The sequence below is a fragment of the Vipera berus genome (assembly GCF_964194415.1).
Source record: "Vipera berus genome assembly, chromosome: 4".
NCBI classification, from domain to species: Eukaryota; Metazoa; Chordata; class Lepidosauria; order Squamata; family Viperidae; genus Vipera; species Vipera berus.
The window spans coordinates 32,986,857-33,000,053 of NC_138206.1; the positions used below are offsets into that span (position 1 = coordinate 32,986,857).

The 13,197-nt window shown below is 39.9% G+C and overlaps 1 protein-coding gene across 2 annotated transcripts in view; it reads left to right on the forward strand.

Moving 5' to 3' along the window:
• TBC1D23 (TBC1 domain family member 23) overlaps positions 1-13,197 on the forward strand; it is a 40,286-nt gene that overhangs the window by 17,977 nt on the left and 9,112 nt on the right. For both annotated transcript variants that reach the window (XM_081327388.1, XM_081327389.1), the window contains exons 8-14: positions 108-211; positions 2,855-2,977; positions 5,945-6,037; positions 9,593-9,763; positions 10,527-10,569; positions 11,327-11,436; positions 12,429-12,571. In XM_081327388.1, coding sequence (XP_081183514.1) covers positions 108-211; positions 2,855-2,977; positions 5,945-6,037; positions 9,593-9,763; positions 10,527-10,569; positions 11,327-11,436; positions 12,429-12,571 — 787 coding nt within the window. The remainder of the gene's footprint in view (positions 1-107; positions 212-2,854; positions 2,978-5,944; positions 6,038-9,592; positions 9,764-10,526; positions 10,570-11,326; positions 11,437-12,428; positions 12,572-13,197) is intronic.

Below are 13,197 nucleotides of genomic sequence, written 5' to 3' on the forward strand. Positions count from 1 at the left end.
TCATGAAAAAAATCATATCAGTAGTGATTGAAAGAGAATAATAACATGGACTTGTGCTTTAAAAAAATCTTCTTGTAATACTTGATGTAATGTTTTGTATATTTCAGACTTTCTTGAAAAATCTCCTGCCAGTTTGGAAACAGAAGATATAGAAGACCTTTTCTCCCTAGCACAATATTATTGTAGCAAGACCCCAATTTCCTTCAGAAAGGTAATTGTTAAGCACACTGAGCTGTCTTCTCCATTCTGTGCCCTCCACATGATGTGTACTAATATTGTCATCAATCTTAGCAGCATGATTGTACTTTAAATTCCAAGAATGGGCTAGTTAAAGGCATAGATTTGGAATGACGGCATGAGAAATAAATATATAATATAATTACATTAAGTCTTCATTAAATGAATTAATCCAATAACAATGGCAGACCTTAATATCATAGAAATTAAGTAATAGTATGCCCAGCATTTCTTTCAATATTGATTGCTGTTGCTTAAAATGAACTCCATAGCAATTTCTGCCAAACCCAAATGATTTTTAAAAACATCGGTTCAAAACTACATAAGTTTCCATTCACTTTGCTAGTACTAGTCAGGTTTGAGTACCTTACATGAGAGGCCACCAGGAACTACTAAGCATATATGTTTGGTTGGGAAACAAATGTTCCAGAAAACAATGGTGACAAATGTCCTTCATATTTTTATTGTACACCACCCAGAGAGAGAGAGCTGGTAGCAAACTAGATGGGTATATTCGTAATATCACCCAACACAAAAGAATGTTTCATTAACTCCCAGCTATTAAAAGCAAAGCACAGTTAAATATTACATTGTTTCCTATCCAATTAAAAGTTTCTGGAAAATAAATTGTTCCGCTGAGGCTTAAGAGGCATGTTACAAGATGTTCACCTTTTATTCTGGCTTTTATTCCTGCTTTTATGGATAACACAACTTCCATAAAAAATTACAGAAAAAATATAAAAGATGCAGAATGTGAATAAACCGAGGTTGTTGTTGTTAGTTGCGAAGTCGTGTCCGACCCATCGCGACCCTATGGACAATGTTCCTCCAGGCTTTCCTGTCCTCTACCATCTTCTGGAGTCCATTTAAGCTCACGCCTACTGCTTCAGTGACTCCATCCAGCCACCTCATTCTCTGTCGTCCCCTTCTTCTATTGCCCTCAATCTTTCCCAGCATTAGGCTCTTCTCCAGTGAGTCCTTCCTCCTCATTAGGTGGCCAAAGTATTTGAGTTTTAGCTTCAGGATCTGGCCTTCTAAAGAGCAGTCAGGGTTGATCTCCTCTAGGACTGACCGGTTTGATCGCCTTGCAGTCCAAGGGACTCGCAGGAGTCTTCTCCAGCACCAGAGTTCAAAGGCCTCAATTCTTTTGCGCTCAGCCTTTCTTATCGTCCAACTTTCACTGCCATACATTGCAACTGGGAAGACCATAGCCTTGACTATACGCACTTTTGTTGACAGGGTGATGTCTCTGCTTTTTAGTGTGCTGTCTAGATTTGCCATGGCTTTCCTCCCGAGGAGCAAGCGTCTTTTAATTTCTTGACTACAGTCCCCATCTGCAGTGATCTTGGAGCCCAGGAAAATAAAATCTGTCACTACCTCCATTTCTTCCCCATCTATTTGCCAGGAATTGAGAGGGCCAGATGCCATGATCTTGGTTTTCTTAATGTTTAGTTTCAACCCAACTTTTGCACTCTCCTTCTTCACTCGCAACAAGAGACTCTTCAGTTCCTCTTCACTTTCTGCCATTAGAGTGGTATCATCTACATATCTTAGGTTGTTGATATTTCTTCCAGCAATCTTAATTCCAACTTTTGATTCATCTAGCCCTGCCTTTCTCATGATGTGCTCTGCATATAAGTTAAATAGGCAAGGCGACAGTATACAGCCTTGCCGGACTCCTTTCCCAATTTGGAACCAATCAGTGGTTCCGTGTCCAGTTCTCACTGTTGCTTCTTGGCCCGCATATAGGTTTCTCAAGAAACAAATAAGATGTTCTGGTACTCCCATCTCTTTAAGAACTTGCCACAGTTTGTTATGATCCACACAATCAAAGGCTTTAGCATAGTCAATGAAGCAGAAGTAGATGTTTTTCTGAAACTCTCTAGCTTTCTCCATGATCCACCGTATGTTGGCTATTTGATCTCTAGTTCCTCTGCCTCTTCGAAATCCTGCCTGTACTTCTGGTAGTTCTCGATCCACATATTGCTGGAGTCTAGCTTGTAGGATTTTAAGCATAACTTTACTAGCATGAGAAATGAGTGCAATGGTGCGATAGTTTGAACATTCTTTGGCACTGCCTTTCTTTGGAATTGGAATGTAAACTGATCTTTTCCAATCCTGTGGCCACTGTTGAGTTTTCCAAATTTGCTGGCAAATTGAGTGTAGCACTTTTACTGCATCGTCTTTTAAGATTTTGAATAGCTCAGCTGGAATACTGTCACCTCCACTAGCTTTGTTGTTGCTCAGCTTTTCTAAGGCCCACTTCACTTCACATTCTAGGATGTCTGGCTCGAGGTCAGTGACCACCGAGGTATAATCCTGCAAATAATATGTGAAAATCATATCTATATAACTCTGTATATGTCAGGGGTCTTCAAACCTGGCCCTTTTATGACTTGTGGACTTCAACTCCCAGAATTCCTCAGCCAGTGTGCCTGGCTGAGGAATTCTGGGAGTTGAAGTCCACAAGTCATAAAAGGGCCAAGTTTGAAGACCCCTGGTATATGTTTTAAAACAGTTTTATCCAAGGGCTTACGAAAAGGTCATGGTCTTAAATGTGCTGACTTTACATATATTTTAATATTTATCATAACTATTTTTTTTCTTACTGTCATAGGAAAATCACAGTCTTTTTGGCAGCAGCTTATTGGGTATCAAGGATGATGACTCAGACTTAAGCCAAGCTTTGTGTCTTGCAGTTTCAGTATCAGAGATACTTCAAGCAAATCAACAACAAGGGGTCAGTAAGTATTCCCAAAATGGGAAAAAATGAAATCATTGCTACATCTAGAAGTGTATCTTAAGAATATTATAATATTAGCAAATCAGACAACGGAATCTCTGATTTTTGCTGTGATTTAATCCCCTTCATGGATTACTGCCTTGTTGTGGCGAAGGGTCTAGTGTAATTCAATGAAGCTATGAGCTATGCCATGCAGGGCCACCCAAGACGGAAAGGTCATAGCAGAGAGTTCTGACAAAATGTGATCCACTGGAGAAGGAAATGGCAACCCACTCCAGTATCTTTGTCATGAAAACCCTATGGACAGTACCAAAAGGCAAAACGATATGATGCTGGAAGATGAGCCCCTCAGGTCAGAAGGCGTCCAATATGCTACTGGGGAAGAACAGAGGGCTACTACTAGTAGTGCCAGAAAGAATGAAGTGACTGGGCCAAAGCCGAAAGGACGCTCAGCTGTGGATATGTCTGGTGGTGAAAGGAAAGTCCGATGCCTAAAGATTTTTTCTCCATAGGAACCTGGAATGTAAGATACATGATTCAAGGAAAGCTGGACGTGGTCAAACAAGATGACAAGACTGAACATCGACATCTTAGGTATCAGCGAACTAAAATGGACAGGAATGGGTGAATTTAATTCAGATGACCATCAGGTATACTACTGCAGGCAAGAATCCCTCAGAAGAAATGGAGTAGCCTTCATAGTCAATAAAAGAGTAGGAAAAGCAATACTGGGATACAATCCTCAAAATGACAGAATGATCTCAGTTCGAATCCAAGGCAAACCATTCAATATCACAGTAGTCCAAGTCTATGCCCCAACCACCAGTGCTGAAGAGGATGAAATTGACCAGTTCTATGAAGCTCTACAGCACCTTATAGAACTAACACCCAAAAATGATGTCCTTATCATCATGGGGGATTGGAATGCTAAAGTAGGAAGCCAAAAGATAACCGGAATAACAGGAAAGTTTGGCCTTGGAGTACAAAATGAAGCAGGACACAGAATGATAGAATTTTGTCAAGAGAATACGATGGTCATAGCAAACACTCTTTTCCAACAACCCAAGAGACGGCTCTACACATGGACATCACCAGACGGTCAACACAGAAATCAGATTGACTGTATGTTCTGCAGCCAAAGATGGAGAAGCTCTATACAGTCAGTAAAAACAAGACCAGGAGCTGACTGTGGCTCAGAGCATGAGCTTCTCATTGCAAAGTTTAGGCTTAAACTGAAGAAAGTAGGGAAAAGCACCAGGCCAGTCAGGTATGAATTAAATCATATCCCTGTTGAATATACAGTAGAGGCGACAAATAGATTTAAGGAATTAGATCTGATAGACAGAGTGCCTGAAGAACTATGGACAGAGGTTTGCAACATTGTAGAAGAGGTAGCAACCAAAACCATCCCAAAGAAAAAAAATGCAAGAAAGCAAAATGGCTGTTTGAGGAAGCTTTGCAAATAGCTGAGGAAAGGAGGGAAGCGAAAGGCAAGGGAGACAAAGATTATGCGCCCAATTGAATGCAGAATTCCAGAGAATAGCTAGAAGAGATAAGAATGCCTTCTTAAATGAACAGTGCAAAGAAATAGAAGAAAACAATAGAATAGGGAGGACCAGAGATCTTTTCAAGAAACTTGGAGAGATGAAGGGAACGTTTCATGCAAAAATGGGCATGATAAATGACCAAAATGGCAGGGACCTAACAGAGGCAGAAGAGATTTAAGAAGAGGTGGCAAAATTACACAGAAGAACTATACAAGAACGAGCTTAACGTCCCTGTAAAAAAAAAACTTATCAGGACCTCTAACACATTGTTCTGCTAACCCAGCTGTTTGAATCCAATGTACTTCAGAAAAGGGAGGGGTGAATAGTTTTTTACTTTGGATCTAAATAGTTGCACATCACTATTTTTCAAAAATGATCCATTGGCTCAAAGAATTGCAGTTCTTAGTTCATATAGGCAACAGAACAAGCACAAACTTTGGAAAGCACGCTATTTTTAGTTATTCAGATAATTTTGGGGAGTATCAAGAACACTATTTTCCTTTAAATGTCTTTATTTTCATATTTGTTATAATCATAACTCGTTTTTAAAAATCAGTAAAAGGTATTTATTAAATTTACATGTTGTCCATCACCACAAAGCAATTATAGAAGAATGAACTAAGTAATCAGTGTCATGTATTGAATAAACTAGGTTCTAAAGTTAGACCATCTGAGCAGCTAATAATAATATCATTGTATTTGAAGTTTAATACTTTATGAAAGCAACTGTTGTACATGGTGGAAACCCCTAGAATTGTCATACATGGTGGAAACCCCTACCAGAATCCAGTTTTTTCCAGAAAGTTGTTTATATATATTGAAACGTGTTGTAAATGCTTGCCATCTAGCAAATGGCCTTTTAAAATTCAACGACACTCCAAAAACTGTGAAATAAGGAAAAAATAAGGAACAAAATATTATTCAACACACACACACCCAAACACACATGGAAAAACAGTGGAATTTGTGTAATAGGGCTATGCACACTTTGAACAAGATTTGAAAGAAGTGCTGTGTAGATCTTGCATGAGCTTATCAATACTCTACTATTTACTAAGTTGTGACCCTTTTTTTGCTTATATCTGTGCCTGGAAAAAAAAGTGTTTGCTCCTTTAGGAGTCATATAAATTTTGTGCACGGATTCCATAAGGTGAAGGCATCTTCATTTCTTATACAGTTTGCACAATAGCCCCCCTCTGGGGGGGGTTGATTTTAACAACTAGCACCAAGGTGCTGTGCTCATGTAAGATCTGAAACAATCCTCCAAAAGCATTTTCAAAGCACACAGTTTTAAAGTATAATCCTTGGCTAAAATAGTTGGCTGCATGATTTTGTTAGCATAAATAAATTATCTTAAACTATGTTGCATTTTCTCTGCCTTATCAACTGACATTATTTAAAAATAATCTTGTTTTAGGAAGGAGTAAGATTCTTTGTGGTGGATTGTCGCCCTGCAGAGCAATACAATGCTGGCCATTTATCAACTGCATTTCATTTAGATTCTGATTTAGTAAGTAAGCTGTCAGCTTTAATATATTTACTTTCATTTTTTTAGAAGGATAGAGTTCAAAATTGTATCAAGTGATGTCATATTGCTGATAGATGACATTCTGAAAATTAAATAGATCTATTTGTAGATCTGTTATGTAAGGGAAGGAGAACCTATCAGGTTTTTAAAATTTATTTTTCAGCATCCATCCGGGGTGGATTCTTTATGTTTAATGTTACATCTATTGGACTTTTGTGTATACAAGAATTTTTTTTCTTGTTAGTGTTGGATGTTCTTTTTTCTGCTATTTTATTCTTGTTGATAAAATAAATTTTAAAGAGTTATATTTTCATTACTGCTATGTAAATCTTTTGTAAATAATTGTACATTTGTGAGACTTCTTCATGCCTTGCCTAAATGTTTTGCAAAAGCAAAATATCAAAAAGTAAATCTGAGGATTGATCATTGGGATACTTACCCTCTCTCCTATAATAATGAGGAACCCACTGATGAACACTCTGAATATTATTTTTGTGCTAGTTGTTTTTTCACTTGATTTTACGGTCGCCCAGCTAATTACTTAACTAGCTTTCTGATCAAATCTCATGGGAAACTTGATAAAAATTCTTTGCCGAATTCAATTTACATTATTTATTTATTTATTTATTTATTTATTTGTTTTTATAAACCGCCCTTCTCCCGAGGGACTCGGGGCGGTGTACAGAATAAGGTAGGCATACAGAATGAACAATAGTGAAAACAAACAATAGTAAAATACAAGCTGGGACCCCAGATTAGAGCTATCAGGCCAGGCCAGACTGCTGGAACAGATAAGTTTTTAATTCGCGCCGGAAGGTGCGGAGGTCGGGGGCCATCCGGATTTCGGTTGGTAAGCTGTTCCAGAGGGCTGGCGCACCCACTGAGAATGCCCTCCCCCTGGGGGCCACCAGCCGACATTCCTTGAGCGGTGGCACCCTGAGGAGGCCCTCTCTGTGGGAGCGCACAGGACGGTGAGGTGCTGACATTGGCAGAAGGTGCTCCCGTAGGTAGTCCGGACCCATGCCATGTAGGGCTTTGTAAGTCATTGTTAGCACCTTGAACTTCACACGGAAGGCAACTGGAAGCCAGTGCAGTGCACGGAGGAGAGGTGTGATATGGGAGTATCGGGAGGCTCCCAAGAGTGTCCGTGCCACTGCACTTTGCACCAGTTGAAGCTTCCGAGTGGATCTCAAGGGCAGCCCCAAGTAGAGAGCGTTACAGTAGTCTAGGCGAGAGGTCACAAGAGCATGGGTGACTGTACGTAAGGCATCCAGGTCCAGATAAGGCCGTAATTGGCGAACTAGTCGAACCCGGGAGAAGGCCCCCTTGGTCACAGCTCCTATGTGATCTTCCAGGGAGAGCTGCGAGTCAAGGAGGACACCCAGGTTGCGGGCCCTATCAACAGGGGGTAGTAACTTGTCCCCGATGTTAAGGGATGGGATGTTCTGAGTATCCTGGCTTGCCGGTACGTACAGCCATTCAGTCTTGTCCGGGTTCAGTTGAAGCCTGTTCCTCCCCATCCATTCCCGGACCGCTTTCAGGCAGCGAGACATCACGTCGAGGGCATCACTGATGTTGTTTGGAGTTGAGATGAAAAGCTGGGTGTCATCAGCATACTGATGGTACCCTACTCCAAAGCTGCGAATGATCTCGCCCAGCGGTTTCATGTAGATGTTGAACAGGAGAGGCGAGAGGACCGACCCCTGAGGGACTCCGCAAGCGAGAGGCCTCGGGGTCGACCTCTGTCCCCCTGCCAACACCGACTGCGAGCGACCCTGGAGAAAGGAGGAGAACCAACGCAGAACCGTGCCTCCCACTCCCAGTCCCCTGAGGCGTCGCAGCAAGATACCATGGTCGATGGTATCGAAAGCCGCCGAGAGGTCTAATAAGACTAGGACAGAGGAATGGCCCCTGTCCCGGGCTCTCCAGAGATCATTTATCAGAGCGACCAATGCCGTCTCTGTGCTGTAGCCCGGCCTGAAGCCCGATTGGTACGGGTCTAGATAAACCGCTTCATCCAGGATCTGAGGGAGTTGGTGCGCCACCACGCTCTCAACAACCTTCGCAAGGAAGCGAAGATTGGAGACTGGACGAAAGTTGTTCAATGAGGATGGGTCCAAGGTGGGCTTCTTGAGGAGAGGCCTCACCACCGCCTCCTTCAAGGCGGTGGGGAAGTGACCCTCCCTCAGAGAAGCGGAGATGACCGCCAGGAACCAGCCTCGTGTCCCCTCTCGAGCTGCATATGCCAGCCAGGAAGGGCACGGGTCCAGTAAGCATGTGGAGGAGCTCAACCTCCTCATAATCCTGTCCACTTCCTTAGGAGTCACAGGATCAAATTCCTCCCAGATGACGTCGACAAGACTGTCCATGCCTTGTTCTTCCAACTCAGCCCAGTTGGAGTCCAGGCCGTTTCGGATCCGAGCAATTTTATCCAGCAGATACTGACCGAATTCCTCGGCTCGACCCTGCAAGGGTTCCTCCCTCACCTCTTGGTTCAGTAGGGAGCGAGTCACCCTGAACAAGGCAGCCGGGCGATTATCTGCGGACGCGATGAGGGTGGAAAAGTAGTTGGATTTTGCCACCCTTATCGCAGCGAGATAAGACCTGGTGAGGATTCTTAATCGCAATCGGTCGGATTCGGATCGACTGGATCTCCAACGGCTCTCTAGGCCCCGTCTCCGACGCTTCATTTCCCGGAGCTCCGCAGTGAACCATGGGGCTCGCTGGGATCTGCGCCGGGTCAGAGGCCGCAAGGGTACAACTCGGTCCAGAGCCTCCGTGGCTGCCTTCTCCCAGGCTTCCACTAAGGCATCCGCCGAGCTGTGAGCAGGGAGTGCATGTGCGTCCCCAAGCGCTGCCTGGAACCTATCAGGGTCCATTAGGCGCCTAGGGCGGTACCATCTGGTTGGCACCGCGCACCCACGGCGGGGGGTGGCAAAGGGGAAGTCTAGCCGCACGAGGTGATGATCGGTCCATGACAGGGGCATAATAGTCGTGGCACCCCCACCGATATCATCGCACCACCGTCCAGACAAGAACACCAAGTCTGGGGTGTGGCCTCTCTCATGAGTCGGTCCAGAAATTATTTGCGACAGGTCCATGGCCGCCATGGAAGCCATGAACTCCCGAGCCAGATCGGACGATCCTCCCAAGGACGGTAGGTTAAAGTCTAAAGCATTCCCACAAATTACTGAGGAAGTAATTAAAAATGAGATGAGATTAATCCAGCAAGATTTGTTCTTGGCATTTCCACACTGAAATCTGATACTGATTACATTGCTTTCAAGGTACATATATCAACAAAGTTTTATCTATAGATTTTTATGTAGCTGACTTTTCCAAAATGTAGTTTAGTTTAGGTATAGAAAAACATAATATATGAATTAGTTATAACAGTCTCTTAACAACTGGCTGATAATTATTTTTCTCTTTTTAAATATATCAGCATGCTTTTAAAGTGATGATTTAGAGAAAGAATTAAATGATCAGCTAAACAGATGTGCAGAAATGATTCCTGCTATTTTTCTTCTATTACAGATGCTCCAGAACCCATCAGAATTTGCCCAGTCTGTGAAATCTTTGTTAGAAGCACAGAAACAGTCAATTGAATCTGGTTCTATAGCTGGTGGAGAACACCTGTGCTTCATGGGTAGTGGTCGAGAAGAGGAAGATATGTACATGAACATGGTACTTGCACATTTCTTACAGGTATATCTAAATTCTATCACATATTGTCTCTAAACATAGTAATTAGTTTCTTTCCTTTGTCTGCCATCAGTTCATTAGGTAATATTCCCATCCTTACTATACTGAAATAATATTTGCAGTTAATTTTCATAGACACAGTGTCCAACTGTTTGGATTATTGCATATACATTCCCTGTCAACAGTTAACCGAATTGTGAAAAGTTTGCACAATGTTGTCTATAATAATGCGAGGTAAATTTTGTTATGTGTGATCACCATAAACATCAATGTTTTTAATAAATATTAAAAACATAATTCTAGGCTTGAAAAGTCCCTTAAGAGCAAGAGAGATTTTTTAAGATACAATTTTTCCTACTTTAATTTTTTCTATTGTTTCTGCCACTGGAAGCCACTTCTGTATTAAAAGATACAGATTGAAGAAACTAGATTCTAAATTTTTGTATGTTACATTCATTATATTATTATATATTATATTATTATATATTTATATTATTATATTATAAATTCAATATAATGAATGAAAATATTGCACCTTCAAATGCATGAGATTGGTCCTTAGGCTGAGAAAGGAGGAAATGTTTATTGTTGATGAAAAAGGCCCACTTTTATTTAGAAAGGGAATTATAAGACTTATTGACCTGTTCCAGTGAAGCTTCTTCAAGCTAAAACGTGTACTAAGGCTGTTTTGTCTTACACTTATTTTGTTTTTTAAAAAATCCATATGCTAATCTCATCTTGGTGATTTCCAATCTTCTTATTTCAGAAAAATAAAGAATACGTAAGCATTGCTAAAGGTGGATTTATGGGTAAGATTTTCCTTTAACTAACATAGCAGCGAATCATGGATCACTTAATGACTGCAACATTTGCTTAATGGCCTCCAAAAAAAGTCATAAAATCGAGTTGGTCATCTGAGTGATCCATTTTACGACCATCTGAGTGATCCATTTTATGACTTATGACTATAGTAGGGTTAAGTCAGGGACTATCTGTAGTATCTACACTGCCCAGACATCTATAACCTCTTTCGATTTTGAATTCCATAGGGGTTACAGTTTTAATCCTAATCTGGACTAACAGTCTGTCAGAAATTAAATCTTTTTTTTTCTTGCATTAATGTGCACATATTTGTTCTCATAGTTCCCAGTTCAAAACACTGCTTATGATCTAATCATTCTTAAATTTAAGCAAGATTGTATGATTAGAAAAAAATGAACAAAAAACCATGTATTATTATTATTATTATTATTATTATTATTATTATTATTATTATTATTATTATTATTATTATTATTATTTATTATATGCCACCCAACTCCTAGGAATCTTGGACAGTTTTTAGTAGTTTTCATTGCGCAGTTTTGGGATAGAACTGAATTTGTAGCTGGTGCCTTTTACTTGATATGGTGCTTTACAGAACGCATCATAATTATTAGCATATTTGAGCACTTTATTGCATGCATTAGTTAACATTATTATTTATATACTTCTATTCTTATATACACCTGTTAGTTTATTACATTTTAATGAGGTTAACAATTATTTTAATTTTTTTTTTAATAGCCCTGCAACAGCACTTAGCAGACATTAACATTGAAGGACCAGAAAATGGATATGGCCATTGGATTGCTAGTACTTCAGGCTCAAAAAATAGTATTAACTCCTTAGTTGATGTGAGTCCTTTTTAAATCAAATTGTTTAGCTTTTGAAACAATGTTTCGGGACTGCATTTATTTGTTTATAATATAGAACAACATATCATATGTATTGAAGGAGAAAAGAGATGTTAGGCTTTGTTGCCAAAAGTCAGAAAGAGGATGGTAAAAACTTTTCCAGCCAACAAATTTTAATAAAGGATATAAATGATAATTATCACTACTTTAAATTTGATGCCTTAGCTGAGCAGTGTGGTGGCCTAGAGCTGGAGCTCTCACCATATAATCAGGAGGCTGTGAGTTCGATCTTAGGTAGCGGCAGATATTTCTTTCTCTGGGTGCAATGAGAAAATATCTGCTGTGAACTCCATGTAGGCATCAGGAAGGGCATCTAGTCAGTAAATGCTCAGCTCCATTCAGTTGCCCTAGCTTCACCCCAATGCAAGGGATTACAGGTTCGTTAAAAGAAAAAGAAATTTGATGCCTTAACACCACATTATAAACTAGATTATGGCAGCATCTCCAGCTGCCTGTACACTAGGAATAGCCAATATGGTAACAAATATATAGACTAGTTTATTTATTTCTCCTTGTTTTTAGAGAAAAATACAGAAACAAGACTTGCCAAAACATATGCTCTATACGTTACAGCCCAAATAGTTCCTGTATTGTGACCATACTTAAGCTGGTAGAGGTACAACAGAAACTATAAATGTTTTAAAACTAATTTTCTTTATTTAAATTCTTGTTTTTTATTTAAACTTTAATTAAAATTCACTAAATGCTGTTAGTTTGGTACCTAGTGGATTTAATATTTTTCCTTAATTTATAAAAATTACAACTCAGAAGCAAATTTCAGAAGCACCTTGGAGGTGGGGGGAGATTGTGTGTACCCTTCGGGGCTTATTTTGTGCACTTTGGTTCTTTACAAATGGTGTTTGTTTCAAGTGCAGATTTGGGTGGTTATGGAATATAGATGAGTTTTACTGGGAAACTTTCTTTTGTTTTAGGGTGATTCTCCAAATGGATCAAATGATGGAAAAGGTGTCAAGTCTTTGGTAAACAAGATGACTGAAGCTTTAAAGACAAAATCTGTAAATGTGAAAGAAAAAGTTATTAGTTTTATTGAAAATACTTCAACTCCCGTAGAAAGGTGAGTTATATTGGCATATTTATTATGGGGATTGTGGGCCAGAAATGTGAATTCTCTGGAATGTTTCACTTTCTCCCAGAATGCAGTGATTATATCTCAAATACTAAATTACTTCTTCATCGATTCCATTGATTAATGATAATGTGGGTCTGGATTGGTACATTTGAGGGGTGGGGAAAGAAATGTTCCAGGAACACAGTTTTCAGATCACAGAAGTTTGCATATAAATTATTTCTGGCCAATATTCTTGCATGTTAAATCACACATTTTATTTCTCCCTGATTGTGTTATGCTACTGTGAAGAGGTTTAATGGCTTGGCCTTAAAATTATTCCTATGTGTTAGTAAACATATGTGCAACAAGATTTTTTAGATTGGAAAATTGTTATTTCTCATTTCTTGTTCCACATACTTTTCTCACAAATCCTTCTTATGATCACAAACCTTGTAACCTGTTAAGTGCTGTAGGAGATGTGTGTGCGTGGATGTGTATGAATATATGTGTGTGCTTTGTGCATCCATGTGTGTGTGGGTGTACATACATCTCAGATACATATAAACACACACATACACATATTCAGAAAAGCCAATGGGGTATTGTGGTAAAAGTGCTGGACAAGGAGTCAG